The following is a 15307-nucleotide window of genomic DNA, read 5'->3' on the forward strand; positions in this document are numbered from 1 at the left end:
CTCAAATGAATTATATTTAAGAAACTTTAAAAAAAAATAAAAATTATTTCTTAGTTTGTATGAACAACCCATGCTTAACACCATGTTGGCAGTATGCAAATTCAAGTACTATTTGCAATGAGCTATACACGCTCCTGTTACCAATATTTTGTAGGTACAGATACGGAACAGTAATAATCCTCAACCTGCTACGTTTACCAGCCCTTTTTCCTTTCCTAATATTGCATTATCGAGGGTTCAGGTCCCGGAAATGAATACCCAAAAAGTTTTTCTATCTCTGAAAAGATGTGTCATAATTAATGTTGTTTTCCTGATAATGTGATGTGGATTTCCAACATTAAATAAATGACAAATTACGACAGGCAAAATAAAGTTAGAGAAACAAACTGACAAGGGTGAACCAGACGTTTCGTTCGTTTCGATCAAAATGTTGGGTGTTCTCAGTTTGCTGTTCAAAGACTTACTATTATATCTCATTGTGCCGAGGCATTTAAGATTATAAGTATCAAATAGCGCTGTTAGTATTTCCAAATGAGTCCTTAAGCTAAATCATTGCTTTCTAGATCAAGGAAAGAATGTTGATTACAAGAATCGTACTTAACAAGCAAGCTGATGAGAGGAATAGCGCCATACCTCTAGCCTATGACTAACTAGCATTATGGTGTTCGAAGTACCAAAATGGAAATCTCTTGCGTTTAGTACTGCGGAGAATCCAACGATTGTCTCCATAGGTGGCAACTCCCAGTGAGTAAGATCGCCCATCAACGGTTTGTCGTCAGCACCTTCTTTTTATATACCTATTGTGTTGTGAAACCGAGTTCACATATTATTGTATAGGGCTGCTGATCATCTACACAAAAAGTATCATGCTCTGAAATACAATTTGTTTGTGGCATCTGTAATGGAATTATTGTAAAAAAAAAAACAGACACTACAAAACATTTTATCCATTGAATTTCATTGCCAGTTAAAGAACAAACGCGCAATGCAAAAAGTGAAATATTTTATTCGAATCAGTAAAAAATAAAGCATAATTATGGTTAATACGGCACCAAATATTACATTCATTCAGTTTGGCAAACATAATAATGATTGAAGACCTCGTCAATTATTTGCTCGGTGATGTTTTGCGTTTCTCTAGTTTGAAATACAATATTAAACATAAAAAGCTCAATATAGCTAATTGTCTTATTCACCATTTTATATGGTTGCCATCGCAGCCCTGATTAGCGCTAACGGGACCCCGATGGCTGTGCTTGGTTTAATCATGTGACAATGATTTCGTAAGATTCTGTGTCGTAATGCATTATCAGGATTAGACGGGCTCAGTAAAACAATTGGTAGTTTTTAATCACATCAAACTACACCTGTATGGAGCTTGAATCATGCTCAGCTCATTGCTTTCTGTAAAATTTAAATAGTCGCTTGATGCTTTACTAGAGGTCAGTAAAATTTTGTTCAGCTCAGAAATCACTTTGAATTTCATACGTCAGACGACCGCCAAGCGATCGTATTAGCTAGGTTCCACATCAGAGATGTGCTGCAACTCATATAAGGCATTATTGTTGTTTGCTATTGTATTTAGCTATTGTAACTGGAGTATTACTAAATGCAACTTCTATAGAACTCGTAAACGAGTCTATGTCAAACAATAGTTTTGTCTAGTGGACTGAGTCTAAGCAAGCTGGACCCAAAATAAAGAGTATCGAGGTTTTATTTCTATTATTATTGTAGATATTATTTATTGAAAAAAAGGAATTGAAAAAAATACGAAAAAAACGAAGGATCTTAATAGGACGAATTAATCAAACGATGGTCGCATTTAAACATAGTTAAAAACTAATTAACAACCTCTTGAGATCGTTTCAGATTATATATACATATATATTCTTATACCATAAGGCGTTAAACGAGGTAAGTCCATTGGTAATTCGTTCACGCTACAAATAAGATACGTCGTAGCTATTTCTGCTGTTAATATATGGTCAGTGTTTTTTTCGGCCCACTCGAATACAAGTCGTCGGAAAAATAGGCGTCAGTAACAACAGGGTAATGACCACCATTCCAGTTTTATCCACAAATGTCTGTAAAAATGTCGCTGGTGTCTGTGTATGCTTTTGTTCTTGCATTATTGTTGCTATAGAAGTGTGTTTGACCCCGAAGAGGCGCTGAAAACGCTCAAGCCCGTCAATAAATTCTAGATAATGATGCTACTGGCTCTGCTGATGATATTTAAGTCGCACAAATTTGCCTTTACGTAACCAACTTCGGAACGAACCCTTGCATTTAAAAACGAATTGAGACGCAGCGCTTAAAATATGACAAAGTTATAAAGAACTAAAAACGACGACGACAACGGCGGCGACAACAACAACAATAATAACAACAACAACATCAACAATATCCATTGGACTCATAATAAATAATAAGTGCTTATCTGCAACTTAGGAAACATAAAACGTCCTGAGAACGTGCTGTCGAAGTACTGGGTTCTCTATCTGAAGCCATGCTGTAGCTGAGAAATGCGATAATATATTAATGAGAATAGCATAGTAAGAATAAATAATCTATCGAATAATATATTATTTGTTTGTATTAGTTTGCTTTACAAAATGACCAGAGTTGGCTGAGTCATTCGGGATCAGATCGAGTATGCCAACCGAAAGTAGGTTACTCAAGCATCAGACGGTGCGCTAAAGCATTGTTCAGAGATTATTTCAAAAATTTAAAGGCTTATTTAAAGAGCTATTATAACTTACATTAGCTTATAAAATGTGTTTAGACAGACAAAATGCCTTCACTTCTGCCGGTATTGATTTTTCAGTATTTTTTACAATTTTGTTTTCTTAAATTTGTCATTTTGCGCTGACATGACATTGAAATACTAAAAGTAGCTTTATTACACGTGGACTTAACATTAGTGCAAAATAATTTTTATGGTGACTCAGGTGACACGCAGGTAGAGCTGGGTGCTCGCTGGATTCACGGCGTCCTCGGTAATCCACTCTACGAGTTTGCTGTGTCGCAGGGCCTTGTAGGCTTAAACGATCAGGCTTCAATGCAACATAATGTGGTAGTTACTACGGAACGGGGCTCGCAGGTATTCGTAATATAATGATCGACGTTTCCCGTTATTCATAGCCATTAACATGAATCTAGGGAGGCTTTGAGGGGAGATCTTTGCCTCAGCTTATTCCGTCTAAAACTAGTTAGGTATTGATATAATATATCAGACAGAACGTACGATCATACGGTGCTTAAATTTTTATTGACTATTGCTATCAGTTACCACCATTCAAGGAAATTGTAACATAACATTGTTATTGCACATGCATATGAAAATAAAATAGGGATTAGTCGTACACATCGAGTTATGAGAATATAGATTATAATCAGCATTTATGTTGGCAGGCATTATTTGTGCAATAATTATTTGCTGTTTTTGTGCGCTTCGGGTTAGTACTCGTTAATTTTTTTCGATTTTTCCAGATTCCCCTAGACCTTATCGATGAGGTGTACTCAGCGTATTTTTGGTTCAGCAAACGCTGTGAAGAATACCATTTGACGAGGTTGAAGCCACCCCCTGAATTTGACAATTCTGTCGGCAAACATATTCAACGCGATATTGAGTTAGTATTTACAGTCTGTAAATATTGTTTCGTATTTTTGGTGTATGTGCGATTGCCTAGAGTAATAACAAGACCATGATTATTATTATTAGAGAAAAAATTTGAGTTACTCTGGGTTGCTCACGAAATCGATAATGAAACAAAGTTGCATCTCAAAAAGACATCTTTTTGCAGTGGCTATCTGAAGAGGTACTCGGGTGAGGAAAAAAAAGTTCGTCAAATGATCTTCACGCACGTAAAGGATCGAGACGCATGCATTGCCGGTGCGGATTCGATGGATACCGTCTCCCTTGAGGATTTTGGAGCTTTTGCGGAACTGCCTGGTGGGAATGTAATTTTGGGCAAAGGAAAGAAATCGTTTTTCGAATTGTGTTTACGGCTAGCTGAACCTCTAGGTTCGGACCGTATCAAGATGTCATGCAGGGTAAACAAGATTCGGTGAGATATTTATTACGGACTTTAGCTATTGGTTTACTTTTTCCCATATGTTAAAGGAGATTTGTTAGCAAATCTCAAAACCAAACACGGATTGAGAATCCGTGGAAACATGATGTCCAAACTAGTAGCCTTCCAGTTTCTTTAGTCTAGGAAACTAGATCCAGCGTAGCAGATGCTAACTCAAGAATGGCGATATACCAGATGAATAGGATTTCAACTTTAGAGCAACAAAGTTTATTTAAAATTATCCATATCCATACTAACTTTTCTTTATCTTGTCAAGTTCGTAACAGCACAATGCGCATGTAGCAAACTAGGAAACGTGCATGGTATCTAACGACGTAAAGCCGTATTGATTTATTTAAGTTGGAAGATGATCTCGGGCGACCTGTACGACTGTGATACCGTGCGTGTGGAAACCTCAGCAGGCCTCTTTCACTGTTCGCATCTAATTGTCACTCTACCATTGGGCGTACTGAAGGAGTCAGTTGACCTGTTCGTCCCGCGTTTGCCCTCAATGAAAACCCAAGCTGTTGACAGATTGCAGTTTGCCACTGTTAATAAACTGTACATACTTTTCAATAGACCTGTATTAAATAAGGTAAGCTGAACTCTATATGAACAAAAATATCGAGGATGTTTAATAGCAGCGGCAGACTCGTAGGACATGAAACATTTAAACCGATTCGGGTGGACATACTTCAGAATACAGAGAGAAATAGGTTGATATATGTGTAACAAAGTGCATTTATAGTAATATGTAAAGCAGGCAAACCTGTAGAAAAATACCTGACAACTTGTACAATACATACTCTCATTGGAGCTTTACCGGAAGTGCAAAACACCGCTGAGGTGTTTTGATTAATTTTTATATTTTTTCTGACTGTCTGATACCATCGGTGCCATCAGGAGATTGATGAGGTGCTTTGCCTGTGGGAACCTTGCGACACGTATATTGAGTCAGAGTGGTGGAAAAAGATTTACTCATTTAGCAAATTATCGGACACTATTCTCTGCTGTTGGCTGTCAGGACTCGAGGCCGAATTGTTGGAGCATCTATCCGACGATGAAGTGATCACGCGGTGAGCATTTTTCCGATAAGCTTTTGCCAGCGTTATCTCGTTCTACTTGGTCTATTATTATGTTAGTCTTTTTCTTTAGCCTGAGTCATTTCACGCCTTATCATACACCAATTTCGTCTTGTGCAATTGACCAGAAGTCAGATGTGGCATTAGTTAACCTAAAATCATTAACATAAACTGTTCCCACCTACAGAATTACTGAAGTTCTACGAGGATTTCTGGCCGACCCATACGTACCACGTCCAGTGCAGGTTGTTTGCTCAAGGTGGAAAACAGATCCATATAGTCGTGGTTCGTATACCAGCATCAGCTCTCAGGCCTCACAACAGGACATCGATAATCTTGCTAAGCCTCTGTACACCGGACCATTTCAGAGTAAGGTTAGTACTCAGAACAGCATATGGAACGTTACGTAAATAAAAAAAAACATAACGAAATATAGTGAAAGAGTTGTAAGAGCAGAAAACGAAGATCACGGACCGGAAAATAGCGTGTATAACGCAATCTTCTACGAAGTAGAAAAAAGTGAGAAAAAGTAAGAGCTTTTTCATCATGAAAATACTGTTGTTTTTATAATGCGATTTATACGCTTAAATCAGCCTTCGGTCAAATATCTTTAGAAAAGCTTTGTTTCTGGTGACACTGATAGAAGCTTTGGTAACAAGCTGGCCCTTAAAGGTCTGGAAATACTATGTAACCTGTGTCATCCTGTTTTGTTCTAGCCAAAGGTCTTGTTTGCAGGTGAGGCAACTCACAGCACTTTCTACTCAACGGCCCACGGAGCCTTTATCTCAGGTCAAAGGTGCGCCAACCTTCTGACGACCGGCGATCCTGAATCATGTGATTTTCCCGAAGGTTGGATTAATTCTTCATCGCGAAGATCCAGTACTGCCGACCTATCGTCATGGCTTAAAGGAATCGACATCCGAAGACAAATCCGCTAAGGTCTAAACCAGTTACAAATGCGATATCTAAAGAGTCCAGTCATTTAAAATCTTACTGTGCATGTTCTAGCACATGCTTGTATATAACTGTACAGAACGAAGTAGCCGGTACAAGAAGCTGATGAGTCACAATATTACTCCTCGATTTTTTATGCATTTCAAGGTAATCGGCTATAACAGGATATTTCTTTGTTTACAACGTACTTACTGTGAGCAGGCATTTTCAACTTATTCGTATTAAAAAATAGGGAAATCAGCGTTACATAAATGGTTAGATATCATGTCTTTCCACTGCATCATATATTATGTATGTGTCTCAAACTGTAGTATAATATTTATTTCCTGCTAGTTTTTATGAGTATCTAATTGCTTGTCTCTAACACGTTTAGTAGATGTGTTTTTCCTTCTTAGGGCGATTGTATTAAAGTAGAAGTCATTCTGAGAAATTCAACTAAAAGGAATATCAACCGCAGACCAGATATTATGTATGTGAACTTTTACAAATGGGATGAAGACGCGCAACACATGCAGCCATCCTAAAACCATTGCCAAACTATTATTATGTAAGCTTGTTGTGGGTACAAAAAACTTGTGTGTTTGAAGTGAGAATGAACGATAATACTTGTTATTATCTTTTAGTAAAAATTTTTTATTTTATAAAAGCTTAAACCTCGTAGCGTCTATACTACTCAATAAACAGTGATATCTGCAAGACGGTGGAACTCAACTTCGAATATGAATAAATATCACAAGTAGGAAGTGTGTGGATATTTATGTTATTTAGCCAATGGCTCTTCTTGGATCCGTTTCGAAAGCGGCTATTCTGGTATAGGTATCGTGCTCGTCCACCTTCTGCTATTTTTAGTGGTAGTAGCCTGATCTATTACATTCGGTTCCGTCGAATTGTGTAGCTTGTGTACTAATGTCCACTTGTATTCTAACAGGTACAGATAATGCTTAGGCGCATCAGACATTGAAATTATCATGGTGCAATAACCACATCTCGTGTAACAATAACTTTGTGTAAGAAGAAATGATAAACGGCAATTATATGCAAGCATAATCGGACATTTATCGCTTCCTTGTTAGTTAGTTCGTTTTTATTTTTTTCCTCCTGTAAATTTGGTAAGCCAGATTATCATTTTTACAAAGACATTTCCGTATTATGGTTTCAACCAGAGGCCGAATTTACGGTACCTACGTACTGTGATCACACAAGAGTAACGGCCGTCTTTGAAAATGGTCGCACTCCTAGCGTCTTTTTTATTAGGCACACCGCGCACGACGGAATGCGAAGTAATCTGTCGATCATTACAAACAACATTAACAGCTTCACTGTGACGTAAATGCCGCTAGACGAAATCATTTATTATGCTTCTTTTTCCGATTTCTAAAAATTGCGTAAATGCCAACATCATTGTCTGAGCAAACTTTAAGTAAAATAGTATTCATATTAGGGTTGCCTTAATGTCTATACATGCTAGCCAAAGCTGTAGTGAAATAGTCAACGGGTCTCTGCCAATAGAATGGCGCGAATCAACAGAAACCAAATCGCTATCGTGTATTTAGCACAAGCGAGTTCCATTGTTCACCATGGTGCCATTTGGCCTATGTCCGTTGCTCTTCAGCTGTCGTTGCGACTAACACTGTTGTCGTGGTTGTTATCATCGTTGTTGCCACTACGAGTGCCAGCAGCAACAGCATAGCGCAAGGGGATTACACGAACCCAGCTCGTGCAAAGGGGATGATACGAGAGACCTTCTCGCCTTTTTTTTGAAGATTAGACTGTACAGTGTGGCGATATAATATGCAAGCAACCGAGAGAGCCATTGCAGTGATACACACAGTCAGGGAGGAATCCAGCTAGGGTAACCGAATTACATTTTGCTTGCTGGGAAAGAAAACATGGCTAGATCAACGCAGCCAGATTAAGTGAACGAAGAGAAAGAGTACATCGTTCAGAAAAGGCGTCTGACAGGCCCAGACATAGTCATTTTACTGTCTTCTAATCGTCTGCACCGGGGCAGCTAACATGGCCCATTAGCCAGGCTTAGCGAACCGGTAGCTTTTGTCATCTGAAAACAACAAAAGAAGGAACAAATCGCCAAGTCGACACGGAATGCCAGCTTATCTATAAAGATCAATCAAACGTAGACTAATCTCTTGCTGATCAGCATTTTTCGCAATGAACTGATGGACGCCAGATAAAGACCATAGTTCACAAGATATTGACCAGAATAATTCGAATGAGGCATGCCAACTACAATACAACAATACAATGATGTCAAGTAAAGTAACACCACAAGAATATTAACAACATTTATAGTTTAACAGCATCTATAACAATACCAAAAGTATTACGATAATTTGTATACAGTTTGGTAAGACATTACGTATTTTCCCCTGTGGTAGCTTATTACGTTTGTGTGTAGGTGTGTGTATATATGTTAAGTGGCGTTAAAATAGAATACGTTGTTCTTTCTCAAGTATCATCCAAACAGGCAATTAAGATATTACTAATAAAAGCCAGTAAGACAGACGCAGAAAAATACTGAAGAAAACATGTGAAAGAATGTGTCTGACGATGGCTTGACCATGCCGTTAGAGCCCGCGCAAATTTTAAGTGAAAGCAAAAAAATAGTTATTAAAAAAGGTATTTAGATCTAGTAAATAGATGAGATCTAATTAGGGATCTAATTATAGCGAAAAATTTAATTTATCTGTTCTGTCTGTCCACCCACTGTTGATCTACTTTAGCGATTGCCTTTTCTAGTTCAACATTAACTTACGAAGAAGGAGTCTATAATCAATATGCGCATACTTGCACGAAAGAGTAGTTTAAGTAATCTAATTGAACGAGATAATTACCAGGTGTCTGGCTAGAAAAGAAAGTATAAAAATGTAGATTGTGTTTCCAGTGAAGGAAAGACACAAAATAGAAATAAAAGAAATAAAGAAATTCATAGTGAATGTACGAATAGACCCAGCGGCGCAGCATCTATTTTCTGGCGAAAATGATGGCCTCAGGGGGCTCTTTTTAAGAGTAAAAGTTGTTTCAAGAGTGGATAATTGTAAATGGTTGGACAGTTCAACTTTGTTTACACAACAGCAGTTGAAAAATAAAGTAAATAAATGAAAAAATAACTAAATGTTATTTTTATACATTGTTTTTTCACTGCGTGCTGGCTTTACTAGGGTAGAGATGAATAAGCGTGTTCGGTAATACTATGCACGTGCTACGTTTTCCTTAAGGTTTACGTAAGTCGTTCCACTTGCGCCTAGATACATCCATGAAAGGCTGTTTACTGAACGTGTGATTATTGTATGCGTATTTTAAAAGTATCGTTTTCTAAATGCAACTGCATATCATATGAAAATAAATGAATATGTCCAAGGTTTTCTACAATTCTATTATATTTGGCGAGAGTTTGTCACGTAGAAAGCAGAATATTGCAAGATTCGTGTTTTATATATGCATATTACGCATATATATACGCGCAAGATAGATATATATATATGTATAATATATGTGTTATAACAAATGTTTTCAAGTTTTGACCAACAGTGTGCACATTGCCAAAAAAGGTATTTCTAGGTAGATATGTTTAAAGTCACGTACATCAAATATTAGAGTCATTCGTTGACGTCATTCGAAAACAGACTTGCCAGTAACAGATGTGCTAAGATTGGTGGAGTGTGTTTATTCAAACCTATAAGACGTCTCGAGGATTAGTAGAATTTATAAAAAAAAAAAAGCCATAGTTTGTAATTTTATTATAAAAGCATAACTGCTGCCTAGGTCCATAAAATGGGTTGTGCTTTATACAATCGATGTACGTTGTCGGAAAAAATGGTGGTTGTGTTGCAAGACAGACACGTGAGTAGACATCAAATTGCCAAGGAACTAACATTTATTACCAAACAGTTTCAAACGATTTAAAAAAAGCTCTGTGCAATAGGAAGCTTGACGTTTGGGTGCCGTCTATGTTTTCATATAGCGAAACCCTAGAAAAACATAACAAGATCGAGCGATTTATAAAGCGGTTGATCACTGGTGGCGAAAAATAGATCATATACAACAATAGTGTGTAAGTGAAGAAAAAATTAAACAGTGTTTCCGCAATCTGTAATACAGCACCCTGCACTGACAGAAAGCGATCCTATGTATTTGATGTAACTGGAAAGGAATTAGTTGCGGTGTGGCAAAACAATAGATTCGGACCCCTTCTGTCGACAATTAGCAAAATTACAAGAAGCCATCGAAAAAAATTAACTAATTGAAACTAGTGATTAGGAAAGGCGTTGGCTTTCACTATCATTGTTCCAGACGAAATACACTCTCAGCTACCCGGTGAAAATTGAGAGAACTTGGATCATCAATTAAAATATAAAAAATATTTAATAAGCAATGGTCAATACTTTTTGGACAACTTAATACCCAATCGACGGGTTAATCGTTAGTTGCTAGCAAGCGAATCTCGCTAGCACTGCAAATTTGATGACAGAGATCATTGATATATATATATATATATATATTTACGGTAATGGCAAACACTGTCTAACGCAATATTAGATGTAAAATCTTCAGCATTTAAGAAAATGACAAAGTAAAGACCAATGAACTCCTTAAAAGTCCGTATTACGTTTTGTCATAGACCAATGTTGTCGCAAAGCCTAAATTTTTGCCGCCAGCAATAGTGTCCGACTATCTGTTAGAAGCCTAGATCTATGTAATGACGATCTGAGGTAATCAAAAACAACAAAGATGAACAAATGTTTACATGAGTACCATTAATATGTAGTACTTTATTATACATCCCTATATATATATGTTTGAATAATATATATATAATTTGATTCCATACTATATTACTATTACCACTTATATACATATATGTATTACTCATTAAAGATTATATTCATAACCTATTTTACATAAAGATAATAGTAACCATCATCATCATATCACCATAAAAACTATGATAATATCTGTAATATATATATATATACTAATTAACTGCGTTATCGGGAACCTAATGCCATTAATGAAATAGATGAATTCCTCAACTACTCCGTTATTTCCCTGGTCTGCAGAAAAGTAACTGCATACCACAATGAAGAGAATAGATTAGTGCATTTACTCATCCGATTCTGCCTATACTTATGAAAAGCAAAATTCCAAAAAAAGTTCCAACGGCTATGTAAAGCTAATGTTTTGTTCCTATTTCTTCTTTGTACAAACGTCAACTAGCTATATCTGGTGAACTGCATACAACGCATAATGGGAATGATGAATTGTACAAGTGAGCCAATGCTTAGAATGAGTCTCTTCCATGAGCGCCCTGAACTTTAGCGGCATGCTGGATAAACTGCGCCACAAGGTCGGGACCTTCTTGCATCGAAGGTAAATCACCTGTAATTTCCTTGTTCTGCACCAATGGCAGAAAGTTAACGACAAATTCAGCTGTATATGGTGGACCAATAACATCGAGTAACTCAGTAACAAAATATCGAATTAGCGAGATGTCTGTGTCTTGCCGTTGGTATCTAGCCGTAATATACCGTAATACGGGAAGTACGCACCCGCGGCATACCAGATGAATCATACGATCGAGTAACATTTTTCGAATTTCGATCAAAACCAACACGTCCAGCTCGGCATCAAACGGCTTTTCAAACAAGTCACTGTAGAGCCGTAGTAGACGGTCATGCAGAGTGGGTTGACAAATAGCTACCTCATCCAACAACGCAAAATGCATAGGGACGTGTTCCGTGTTTAGTTTAAAATAGGAGGCCTCATTGACGACATACCGAGCCCAGTGGATCGCAGCCAATGCCATAACAGGTAACTGGACGCAGTCGTAAAGCGTAGCCAGGTCGCAGATCTTAGGCTCTGCACAAATCGAGCACATCTGTTCTATGGACTCCTGCGTTCTCGACAACTCGTCTTTGTTGAGAACGGGCGCTCGGCGAGGGCCTTTTTTTGTCGTCTGCTCAAACACGCTAGCGGCATATGCCAGCAAAAAGATGTATTTTGGCTTGTGGTCTGGATTGATTCGTGAGCCTGGCTTGAACAATGTATCAAGTAAAAGTTCCAACAGCGTTGGCTCACGTATCAAATCCACAGGTGGTGGATCATTTGATTTATAGAGATTGTACAGTATCGTTACGTCGGCTGGATTTAAAGCATTTTTACTCAACATTGCCGCCATCGCTTGGCACGCTTTAGGGTGCTTCTTGAGGGCGCCGCTTAGTGTCATTGCAATAGGTGTGGTGTCGCGCGTTGGTCGACTGCGTTTCCGAATCTCGTGAGCGAGCCGTTTGGCCGACGCGCCTCCTCTAGACATACCTTCAAGGCTTAGTGCATGTAGTAGGCACTGAGCATACAGATAGGTGTGTTCCCCATGGCCGATCAGCTTTGCCAGCTCGTTTAATCGATCTTCATCTGGGGGCTTCTCAAGACAGCCACTTAGCGCTGTTCTCAAGACCCTTGAAAACACCTCGAGCTGTTGAGAAGCTGTAGAGATTGATGTGATCTCAGCCTGGAAACCAGCGTCCGATATGAGTTTGATAGTGAAATTAAGCATAAGACAGTCCGGATATTCTTCGGCCAGCCTATATATTAGCTTGCGCCATGCGGGGTGATCAATCATCTGTGCTAGCCATGCTGGAGTTTCACCCTCGCCGCCAAAGATAGCAGCGTCTGCCTTAGATGGCTCAAAGTGACGCACCAACATATTTTCTAACTGTGACTCGACCAGTGATTGTACCTGAAATTAGAAAAGCGCAGTCAATACAGTTATTAAGATGCAGATCATTTGTAGAGACATCTATCTCTCTAATGTTGTTGATAAACGATGAACACTAAATATAATTAGCGCATACTTATTACACTATGGAAGATAAAATAACCTCATTATATGCAGGTTAGCAAGTCAAAGTCAGATTGTATTATATGTTTCATATTTCGTTACTTCAGCGCTGTAATCACCCCAGAATGTTTTATTCGTTTACAATGTATAGTTACAATATATTCACCAATCTATTTGGTGCGACAATGTATACATCAAATTAATTAGAATTTTAATTAATGAAAAATTAATTTTTAATTAACTAAAAATACACCAGGAAAGCAAATTTCTCGAAGAGGCCTAGGGAGTACAAATGGTGCTCTTGGAAATGCACAAGCTTGTCATCTCCTCTATGAGTCAAACGGTGCTACAGATCCGCTTGACATGACTTGCTTCGATTATGTGTTTACACACTTGATTGATTTCCATCCCGGACATAATAAGCCACTCCGCCAAAAGGTTGGCTGTCTGCGCTACGGCATGATAGTTGCCGATAAGCATCTCAACAGCGCGTTCGGGATCGCCTCCAGCTTGAAGGAAATCTTTGAGGGTACTGAATATTGACGGTTCCATGATCGAATCCCGGGCGCCTAAACGGGCCTCGATCTCTTCGGTGGACGACCTCGATGGAGAGACCATCGTGGCCGTGGCACGCCTGTTTTGAAAGAAAACAAATAAAGTCGCATACTATGTAATTTTTTATCTCTTTATTTAAAAAAAACACAATTTTTTTGCTCGTGACTTTACATTACTATTAATTACATTTGACAATACAAATGGAACCGTATGCGCAGAACAACAAATCCGATTTTTTCGTTGTAAAGTCCCCAAAACTGCTGCTAAAAAAACTTACTCATCGTTTCAGTCCACATGCATTGAAGTAATTAATAATCAACACACATTTCACTACTTTGTCAAACGATACAGGGAAATGACAATCAAAATATATAGGACAGGTAACCTATTGTAGTTGTCTGAAGCCGCAGAACTGTTGAGCTCAAAAAAATGTAAGTAAGTGCGATCAGTGCACAGATTAACGGATTGTCAAAGATTACTGCTGGCTCATTTGAAGCACTGCTGAACGGTAGCGTCAGCTGTGAAAATAGAAATTAAAATAAAATAGCAACAAGCAACCTTCGAGCTTGTAAGACAGAGGGTCGAGCGGCTCTTTCATTGCTAATCCTCAATCTGCCAGTCGTTTTGTGCTTCTGAGGGAAAGTAACTCTATTGCCCCAGATCGACTTGACTGTAAAAGATCAAATCAGACAACCAACTATCGACAGCGCCCTAAGAAAGGCGATACATGGACGCAGCGATCTAACATTTGAAATTTGCTCCATTAACTTTTTTAGTGTGTGGCGTCCCTTAAAGAAATACCTAATGGTAATTGGAATAACAAAATGTAATGAAAATAACGTCGTTAAAAAGAAATTCGACTAGCACATTAAACGTGTGCGATTTTCAGAGGTTTCGAGGTCTTTGTAACCAGCTTCCCATGATATTTCCATACAATCAAACTACTAACTAACTCCCGAATGCTCACAAGAAAATAAGTAATTGTACGTTGTCCTTTATCGCTGTCATGTCTAATTGTTATTCGAACAGTGGGGGGCGTACAATGGCTGGCATATGTTTTATGTATTTCTTTGCCAGTTTTCACAAAGGTTTGCGGTTGACTCTTAGATCCGTAAGAAGCTGATAAAATTTATTTATTTTATCTAGCCTTCTCCAATTACGTACCTTGTCCGTGTACAGAACGTATACTATCTAAAATGCCAAACTTTGTCACAAGCACATTAATTGTATGAGGCCGCGTATTACAGGGCTCGGATTTACGGCCAAAACAACTGTTCGGTGTATCGGCACAACGAGAAAATTTAGCAAATGTCTGGTATTTCGTTGCAAAATACCAATTCGCTTTGGGCGGAAAGCGATACTAGTCGCTCAGCTGGGCCCAGGTGCAGTCTTGTGTGATGGCTATAAATGGCCAAACCTAACATGCTTTCGTATTAGCATTAAATATACGGAGCTTGTTAAACATGAGTTCAGTTAAGCCTAACAAATGACTGCTGAGCAAGGACTGTTGTTGTATTATTTGGTATGAGCTCAATTGTTGCCGTGAGCTTCAACTGTTTAGTCCAATACAAGTAATAACCAATACCCCCCCCCCCCCCCCCATCAGACTAAGAATTATATAATTCGACTCGAACATTAGTGCAGAACACACGGACCACCACAACGGCGGTTAAGTGAATAGTTTGGACTTCATATTTTAATTGTCAAAAATGAGCATACTCCAAGTTTCACAGTTTTAACATATCAAACTTTGCGCTAAAATAGGTATTATTTCAGTTTTCTCAACA

At 38.3% G+C, this 15307-nt stretch overlaps 2 protein-coding genes across 3 annotated transcripts in view; one reads left to right on the forward strand and one right to left on the reverse strand.

The window, feature by feature from the left end:
* LOC111253639 (peroxisomal N(1)-acetyl-spermine/spermidine oxidase-like) overlaps positions 1 to 7161 on the forward strand; it is an 8295-nt gene extending 1134 nt beyond the window's left edge. Inside the window, exons 1-8 of one of the 2 annotated variants that reach the window (XM_086975542.1) lie at positions 1449 to 2665; positions 2949 to 3100; positions 3490 to 3629; positions 3804 to 4067; positions 4434 to 4668; positions 4977 to 5149; positions 5343 to 5529; positions 5872 to 7161. In XM_086975542.1, the coding sequence (XP_086831668.1) occupies positions 2653 to 2665; positions 2949 to 3100; positions 3490 to 3629; positions 3804 to 4067; positions 4434 to 4668; positions 4977 to 5149; positions 5343 to 5529; positions 5872 to 6093 (1386 nt within the window). In that variant the 5' untranslated portion in view covers positions 1449 to 2652 and the 3' untranslated portion in view covers positions 6094 to 7161. Of the gene's footprint in view, positions 1 to 1448; positions 2666 to 2948; positions 3101 to 3489; positions 3630 to 3803; positions 4068 to 4433; positions 4669 to 4976; positions 5150 to 5342; positions 5530 to 5871 lie in introns of those variants that run through there. The other variant, XM_022813352.2, reaches the window with a different exon arrangement.
* A 3708-nt stretch (positions 7162 to 10869) lies between these two features.
* On the reverse strand, positions 10870 to 14842 carry TH1 (negative elongation factor complex member TH1). Its single transcript, XM_022816085.2, has 3 exons — positions 14685 to 14842; positions 13359 to 13599; positions 10870 to 12863 (listed from the first exon to the last, which is right to left on the reverse strand). Exons 2-3 carry the CDS (start codon positions 13581 to 13583, stop codon positions 11409 to 11411), a joined length of 1680 nt encoding a protein of 559 aa, XP_022671820.1. The 5' UTR covers positions 13584 to 13599; positions 14685 to 14842; the 3' UTR covers positions 10870 to 11408.
* Between the last annotated feature and the right edge of the window lie 465 nt (positions 14843 to 15307).

The sequence above is a fragment of the Varroa destructor genome, unplaced genomic scaffold (assembly GCF_002443255.2).
Source record: "Varroa destructor unplaced genomic scaffold, Vdes_3.0 BEIS01000007.1, whole genome shotgun sequence".
NCBI lineage: Eukaryota > Metazoa > Arthropoda > Arachnida > Mesostigmata > Varroidae > Varroa > Varroa destructor.